Source organism: Syngnathus typhle, linkage group LG13 (genome assembly GCF_033458585.1).
Source record: "Syngnathus typhle isolate RoL2023-S1 ecotype Sweden linkage group LG13, RoL_Styp_1.0, whole genome shotgun sequence".
NCBI lineage: Eukaryota > Metazoa > Chordata > Actinopteri > Syngnathiformes > Syngnathidae > Syngnathus > Syngnathus typhle.
In genome coordinates, this window is record NC_083750.1 from 4,884,543 (window position 1) to 4,892,788 (window position 8,246).

General features: G+C 37.7%; 2 protein-coding genes across 2 annotated transcripts; both read right to left on the reverse strand.

Moving 5' to 3' along the window:
- Position 1: 1 nt before the first annotated feature.
- Positions 2-3,499, reverse strand: LOC133165796 (uncharacterized). Its single transcript, XM_061295686.1, has 7 exons — positions 3,280-3,499; positions 2,381-2,525; positions 2,198-2,293; positions 1,809-1,953; positions 1,433-1,578; positions 1,032-1,171; positions 2-891 (listed from the first exon to the last, which is right to left on the reverse strand). Exons 1-7 carry the CDS (start codon positions 3,377-3,379, stop codon positions 743-745), a joined length of 921 nt encoding a protein of 306 aa, XP_061151670.1. The 5' UTR covers positions 3,380-3,499; the 3' UTR covers positions 2-742.
- Positions 3,500-4,205: 706 nt separating this feature from the next.
- Positions 4,206-7,878, reverse strand: lg13h5orf22 (linkage group 13 C5orf22 homolog). The gene is made up of 10 exons (XM_061295685.1): positions 7,666-7,878; positions 6,764-6,909; positions 6,243-6,392; positions 6,012-6,142; positions 5,627-5,922; positions 5,426-5,488; positions 5,228-5,349; positions 5,055-5,121; positions 4,743-4,882; positions 4,206-4,477 (listed from the first exon to the last, which is right to left on the reverse strand). The coding sequence occupies exons 1-10, from the start codon at positions 7,732-7,734 to the stop codon at positions 4,321-4,323; spliced, it is 1,341 nt and encodes a 446-aa protein (XP_061151669.1). The 5' UTR covers positions 7,735-7,878; the 3' UTR covers positions 4,206-4,320.
- Positions 7,879-8,246: the final 368 nt, after the last annotated feature.

An 8,246-nucleotide genomic window follows, 5' to 3' on the forward strand; every position in this document is an offset into this window, starting at 1 on the left:
ATGTCAATAAATGCGTTTGACTTTATTCCCAAATTAAAATATAGAAACAGTTTTTGTTTTGCTGGTTGTTATACTTGCGTTGTAATAAGTGCCAGCATTGATTGTGAACACACAAAAATATACTATATGTATTTAATATCATATAACAAGCTGCAAAATTGCACCAGATTTGGGCTGTAACAATAATAATAAAAACATAGGATATTGAACATTACATACAAAGAGCTAAACACGGCATGCATTTAATAGGCATATGTACTAATGACAGCAATGTGAAAGTACATGTTTATTAGCAGAAGTAATTTAAAACGTGTAAATAACAAATGACTTCATACTTACAAGTATAATGACCTATTTAACATTAACTGCCAGATGTAAAAAAATAAGAACCTTCATATTGGAAAAGCAAAATAGAAAACTCATGCAAGGTTTTGGCATAGAAAATAAGTATTTTCCTCATCAAATTGCGAAAGAACCTGCCATTGTTTACACACTGGTCAGTTAAGATGGGAAATTCAATAAGCTAAAAAAGAAAACGTAAATAAACAACAAGTTGCAACAGAAAAACGACACTGAAAATCCAAAAGCACTGTCACAAAAAAAGATGGACATTAGAGTGAAATCTGAATTTTGAACAGGCCAGTGAAAAAGCATTGACAGCAACAGCAAAAGTGTCAAAATCACAAATGTCATCAAGTGTCAAAAGGGTTTCTGTGTCTAGTGGTCTGAAGATTCCTTATACCTAGGACAAGATCTTGAATTTGGTTCCATCGAGAGGTGAATTCAGCTGCCGTGCCGACCCTAGAGAGAAGAGGGGTCTCCTTTTGTTTCTCCAGATGACATTACAGACTCGGAACACCAGCAGGATACATGCCAACACCAGGAGAGTAACTAACGACACAAACAGTATACAAGTGAACAGTCATATTATTATCAATGACAACGTAATGCTTCCCATACATTGGCTGACCACACCCCTTTATCCCATGTAATGCTTTTTCTCAGCATCATTTGCATCGTTTGACACTCACCCATAAAGATGCCATTTGGGCTGGGGTCGGCTGGATCAAAATGTTTGAAGACATTTCCAAGCAGCGCCACAATCACAACCGGGTACACTGTCAGAATGTAGCGCACCCAACGATCCAGTACCCAGTTTTCAAGAATAAACCTGGACAGAGATCACTTATTGTAAAATATGACAGCATGGTATTGTGGCACAATAGTACACCACAGCAAAATACAATAACAAAAACAAACAATAAAATAATAATAAATATTATTGCATCAATACATCTGGCAGTCTATAAAAAATTCTAGTCTATAAAAAAATTGTTGCTTAATCTTTGTAAAGAAAAAAGTGCAAAAAATATATATATATATATTTTCTCTTGACTAGAAGCCGGGAACAAAGTGTCTTTCGTAAGCTTACCAGCCCACCACCTCAGCAAACAGGAGGCAAAGGGACACTGTTGCTGCTGTGCTCTTGGCCACACCCCACAATTGAAGAACTAAAGTGAAGTTGATCAACGAAGCAATTGATGTCCATGTGGTGTAGAGCGCCAAACCATTCTGGACCTTCAAAGTTTCAATCAACAGAGAGACCAAATGAAATTATTGTAATTTTAACAACACAACATTATATACTATTTGTTGTTGTTATTTTATATTTAAGACGTGAACCGCTTTTCGACAGTTCTGCGCAGCGGGTAACTAGTTGGAAGTATTTTTTTTTTTTTAAAAACCTAAAGAAGAGCTTTGTCAAGGCAACTCTTCGCTTGCACTCACACAACAATCAGTCCACCTACCAGAATTCTGACACAGGTCAGGTCTTTGGGATAATAAGTTTTTAGCCAGAGTCCATAATAATCTGTGACATAGCAACAGATACCCAAGGCACTGTGGTTGGTTAACACAACCAGGATCAATACAACCAATGCGGACAGCATTAACCTATAATGGAGAACAGACATGACAAAATCATCAAATTAGTATCTGTTTAATATTTTATGATAATCTGAACTTTAAAATGTGGGTTATTAATTCAAGTGGGCACAGCTTTTCACATTTTAGCATAGTCCTAGTAGATTTGAGGTATTTTGTTTTCTTTATTGTTTCCTGATAAATAAGCTTTTTTAGGACATATTAACATTAACATGCATTGCGTAAAAAGAAGAACAAGAAACCATAGACATACTCTCTGTCCCACAACAGCAGCCATATCATATTCAGCACAATGTTGAACAGCCAGAAGAAATAGAATGCGTACGGCAGTAGACACTGAGCCCAGGATCTGTTGAAAACGGGGGGAAAAAAAGTTGCCATTGGTCTTAGAATGAATGGTTAAAAAGTTTCCAGTGCACACACAATATTTGCTTACCCCCTGAACACAAATAGGGTAATATATATGACCATTAAGGAGAGCCAGGTATAAATAACACCCCAAATGGAGAAGGTCCAGCCAGCAGGAGTAATGTTGGTCTCATAACGGGCTGACACGTTACCTGTTGAAGAAAAGAAGGCACCTGCAAAACAGAGTCACAATTGAATGTTATTTTCTCCCACTCATCCTGTTCAGCATCACAGGTAAGGTAGAGTCTATTTTAGTTTATTTCACTTAGTCACTGGACAAAGTCAGAGCACAGAGAACTTGGGTTTTAATATTTGCTTGAAATTGGGTGTTAAATATCCAGATTTCATCCATCAATCCATTATCCGAACCGCTTCATCATCACAAGGGTCCCGGGCGTGTTGGAGTCCATCCCAGCTGCCTTTGGGCATTAGGCGGGGCACACCCTGAACCGGTTGCCAGCCAATCATTGGGCACATATAGAAAAATGACATTTACAATCGTGCCCATGTACAATTCAGAGTGCTCGATTTGCATATGGAATGTGGAAGGAAACCGGAGTACGCAGGGGAAACCCACGCAGGCACGGGGGAAACATGCAGACTAGCCACAGGAAGACCAGATCCAGGAATCGAACCCACTCTTTCCAGAAAACGTATTCATTAGACTGATTTTAAAATGCAACTTGAAATCAAACTTTCTGGAATGAGGGACTACACTAACTTTTTCCGTGATAACAATATAATAGAGCTACAAACTTTCTCAGTTGGTAACATCAACCAAAAAGGATAATGATTAAGGAAGTCCATGTAAAATAATTGTTATTCTGAAAATTTTCACAGTATTCAGTCATGTGGGAATGCTCCCTAAACCAACGCACCACTCGCGTAGGGAGTTTAAAAACATTTTAGATGATTGCAACCACTTACCTCTACCAGCCCCTGCTAAACCGTTAACGACTAAAACTGCCACAAAAACCACCGCACACAAGATGATGACAAAAATCCGGGGGTAAATAATATCCCTCATTTTCTCTCCGTTCTGACTTATTTATGGAAGTCTCTTCCTCGGGTGGTTCCAAGCAGAATTATGAAAACATGCCAGCGTGCTGCCGCACCCTGGTTAACTAACGTGCCTACGTCACGGCCATGTTGGCAGGGGCGGTTTTTCTATCAACGACAATGCATGAAAATTATGTCAAAGTGTTCATTTTCCCCCAGAAAGTGGTTCATTTCGCAACCAATTTATATGAGGTAATTTTTATTCGTCAATGCCAATCAGTGGGATATCAATCCAGAACATTTGAAAGGGAGGGCGGGGCGATGAAAATCTGTGTACGCCGCTGTGCACAACAATGTGCCGCATGATTCTTATGATTGTACGCCACTTTGTATAATAATTTGCGTCTTTGTTCTTTTGCTATTCTTGCCGGCGATGCCCATGGAAAGCATCTTTGACCCTACTAGCTTAGCAACACCATAGGCATGTCTCTATGTGGTTGCGTCGCAAACAACGACTTGAACGTCTTGGCCTGTTGCTCTCAACGAGTCCGCCAACCTAAAAATGCGACACAGCTCCCAAATGACTATTACACCTCCCCTAAATTTGCGTTTCAAAATTCAAACAAGTATTAAAGGGCAAAGTATTGTAAAACAATGACATGTTATATCTTTGATTCATATATTTGAAAGTGATGAAAAAAAAGTAAGATCGTCATTATGTATGAGGCGTATTTCCTCCGAAAGGCAAGTCTGTCCTAAATACGGCAACCACTCTCCCCATTATGTGCTCCGAGAGCGCACACTTAATGGCATAAAATGTGTACTTGTGTCTCAAGAAAAAATCCGCGAGAAAAAATATTTGTTGTTTTAACCAGTCTTGGCATAAACCAGAAACTAACATGCAACAATAGAAATTTACATGTAGACAGTGCTTGACAAAACACAATTTAGATTACAGTCCTGGAGTCCTTATAGGGTCTGAGCTTGATGGTCCTGAACCTCCGTCTTAGTATTTTCATAGTCCTTTTGTATGTCCAATGGTCCATACTGCTTTTCTAGTACAGTCAGTATTCTGCATTGGACTAAATCCACTTGTTCTACAGGGCAGTATTCATCAAGACTGGATCTAAAACACATAAAAACGCACAAAGAATACAATCAATCACAATTCTTTGTAGGTACAGTGAACTCTATCTATTTACATCTATATAAAGAGGATAGGGAATGAGTAAATAGCGAAAATTGGTGAAGACGAATTGCATTATAGCAACGGTTCATTGTATACAGGTATGTGTATATAAATCATATCATGCCAAACTGTGAATACACAGGGGTTCACTGTAATGCCCTAGACTCATTGGGCTCTGAAACTAACATAACTATTTGTTCACCTGGACATTGTCACTAGAGTAGGTAAAGGTAGGTGCTTCAGAAACCGTTGCACAGCTGATACAAGTCTGTCGATCTCTTCATCAGAGCTAATATGATGGGGCAACTCGATGGAGTCGCAGGTTAAACCTGCCTGATGTACCTGAGGATGAGAAAAAAAAAAATCAACAGCTAATAAGGACAACAATGTACAAGTGAACAAAGTCAGATGTGAACAAGTGAGCAAAAATTAAGTTGAAAAATGCCTACAATCAATGCAAAAAGAGAGTCATTATTACATATATTAATCTGTGGCAATCATTGATCATTCTTACCAATTCATAATCTGGGTGAGGATTTCGTGACTTCAAACTGGAAACCAGGCGGACAAAACACGCCTTTCTGAAGACACAGAAAAGTAATTATCCACTGGTAATTTCCTTGTGGGGACTAAAAAACGAAAAGAAAGAGAGAACATTTGATCAATGTTGAGGAAAACTGTCCTTACCCAAGTTTGCCAACCCAACGTGAAACAACCTCTTCTCGATCGTCTTCTATCAGATCAGCAAATGCTGCTTCTAAGTCTTCCAACTGTTGAATACGATGATCAACACATTCATTAAGTTCCTCCTGGACATGGAAATAAAATCATGTTAATATATTGAAATGTAGGAGTGTTCATTCTGGAGTGTTATGGAAGTCTGACCTCATTAGCAGTCGGAGCAGGTCCTCTGAAGTTGTAGAGTTCCTGAAGGATGGTATATTCCTCCTTCAAAAAGAGACCATAAAGCAATTAATTATGTTGCATGGTAAATGTAAATAAAATTCCGCACATTCACATCACAAAAACAATCACAGTAACAACATCCACAAATACAAAATGGAAATAGTAAGCCATAGTAGGTACCGCTGTATATAGTTCCTTGAATGGATTCTTACAGGAGAAGAAATCTAAGTCAATATCCAGGATGTACGGCTCTGTTTGATTCAGGACAGTTGATATCCTTTCAATAACATAACTTGTGGATCCTTCTTCATTTCCATCGTTGCAATCTCTTTTTACACTGCAGCTTTGTTCTTGCCTGGCGTCTGGTAGATCAGTTCTTGGAAGGAGTTGAGAGCAACTGGTGTCCCCAACTTGTGGACATTCTCTTCTGGGTTTCTTGGCAAGCTGTGTCTCAGAATCCTCCTCTGTTTTCATTTCTGCAATATTTATTTTGGGGGGCAGAGAAAAGCAAAGTATTTTGGCAATGCCGATGGGAGATGATATGATACCTCTGCTGAATACATACCTGCAAAAGGTTGCTGATGATTAACAGGATTGACTTTGATCACATTTAATTTGAAGGGTTTGGGGTTTTCAAGTTGTTCCTCTGGAACATACAAGCCATCACTGAGGAAGTAATGATCTTTACTCGTCACCCTGCCGAAAATGGATAGAATTATGTAAAAGATACTTTGATGACGAGTCAAGACAAAAAAAATAGTCTAATCAAAACCAATTTAGAATTTGTGCATAATACCTAATGGTAGTTGTGGATGAATCTTTGCCAACAGTCATTTTGTGTTCCCCTTCCATGATTTGCTGTGACCAGTATGGGTGGAGCCATGCCACACAAGAGATGTGGCCAGCATAAACCATGGGCATGATCCAGTTTTCTATACTCAACTCACTAAAAAAAAAAGATGTCTGTAATTAATGGCTTTAAGCACAATGTCAGTCTTACTATCTAATACATAACAATATGGCACGCTATTTAAGGGAGACAAACCAGATATTTTTCTGTGTTTTGCTCTGTCATCCATGTCCTCTGAGATTTTTTTCATGACTAAAAGCTAAGAACTCTTTTCTACACTCAGACAAGGCATGACACACATTCACAATAACACTGCACACACAACCCTATTATCATCATCTTTTGTTGGCGCACCCCACAACCACAAACCCCTCAAGGTCCCTCGCACACTGTGGATGCGCTCGCCTTCACAAGGCTGCAGATGCTACTCAGTGATTGGATTTCATTCAATTCTTGACAAAACATACCTAAACAATTTATCCTTTTCAAAAACTGTATCAGCACACAAGTTGACAGGAATTAGTAGATCTGGATGGGAGTCTAAATGAATAAGCTTAATGTTCTTCATGGGGAGATGTCTTGTTGCAATGGCACGATATATATGGCACACCACCTAGAGAAGACAAGAACAAATGCAGCTTACATTTTGAAAATGGATTGCATTTATTTGTTCAAATGATCCAACTGCAACCACACAGAAATGTCTGCAGAAATAGCTTGATATTTTCCATTCACTCAGTAAACTTGTTAGTTCTAACCTTGCCTGCAAGTTGAACTTTTGTGGTATTTGTGAGTTCATAAAAACCCTGAGAATCCATCGAGTCATGATTTTCTCCGAGCCAAACCACTGATGATGCGGACCGATCACAAAACAAACATGGCGACACCGATGGACGAACGCATGGACACTGCAATTGATTTGGTTGACGTAAAATAAATAAAATCTAAATAAAAATAAATCAATTTTATTTTTAAAACGTTACAATTATTTTCCATTTCCAATTTCCCGGACCAAGTGCAATACCGCCAAGAACCACTAGAGGGCGGCAGGCCACCGGGTGACAATCCCTAATATAAGGCAAGACGGTTAGCAAATAACTCCCCGCCCCTGTGGCTATTGTGGGCCGATACGCCAATCTTTCCACGCCGATGAAAAATAAATATCTGTAATTTTTCACAACCCAAAGATTGACAAGTATTGAACTGCAAAACAGACCTGCGCGACGTGCTCACATGAAAATCAACTCATGAAAAATGGCAGGAAGTCATGTCCCTACTTCAAGTCTTATTAACTATTTTACCTGGCCATCACTCGCCGGGACATCTCAAGTACAGTACAATACAATACAACACAGTAGCACTGACTTACATCGTGGTGGTCCTCTACGATCCATACTGGCAGATGTTTATAAAACCGCGCTGGTTGAACAAAACTCATTATTAGCTCGATACAAAAGAATAAGGGATATGAATACTTATCAAACGCATCAGTGACAGGCAAAATAGCACTTGAAGCGTTTACGGCGGTTCACAACAGAGTTTCGTTTTCGTCTTATTTCTTCATCTTTTGTGTTTAATGGCGGTTGGCAATCAGTTTTTACGGATTATTACCGCCATCCTCTGGACTGGAGTGTGGTTAACGTGTTTCCCTCCCCTAAATAAATAAAATAAAATAAAATAAAATAAAATAAAATAAAATAAAATAAAATAAAATAAAATAAAATAAAATAAAATAAAATAAAATAAAATAAAATAAAATAAAATAAAATAAAATAAAATAAAATAAAATAAAATAAAATAAATAAATAAAATAAAATAAAATAAAATAAAATAAAATAAAATAAAATAAAATAAAATAAAATAAAATAAAATAAAATAAAATAAAATAAAATAAAATAAAATAAAATAAAATAAAATAAAATAAAATAAAATAAAATAAAATGTAGGTAG

Coding starts and splice junctions, on each gene's coding strand:
- LOC133165796 (XM_061295686.1), bottom strand. CDS start 3,379: ATGAGGGATATTATTTACCCCCGGATTTTTGTCATCATCTTGTGTGCG. Junction 2,526..3,279: donor TTTAGCAGGGGCTGGTAGAG/GTAAGTGGTTGC, acceptor TCTGTTTTGCAG/GTGCCTTCTTTTCTTCAACA. Junction 892..1,031: donor CCCAAATGGCATCTTTATGG/GTGAGTGTCAAA, acceptor TTGTGTCGTTAG/TTACTCTCCTGGTGTTGGCA.
- lg13h5orf22 (XM_061295685.1), bottom strand. CDS start 7,734: ATGAGTTTTGTTCAACCAGCGCGGTTTTATAAACATCTGCCAGTATGG. Junction 6,393..6,763: donor GAAAAGGATAAATTGTTTAG/GTATGTTTTGTC, acceptor TTTTTTTTTTAG/TGAGTTGAGTATAGAAAACT. Junction 5,122..5,227: donor CGTTGGGTTGGCAAACTTGG/GTAAGGACAGTT, acceptor CTGTGTCTTCAG/AAAGGCGTGTTTTGTCCGCC.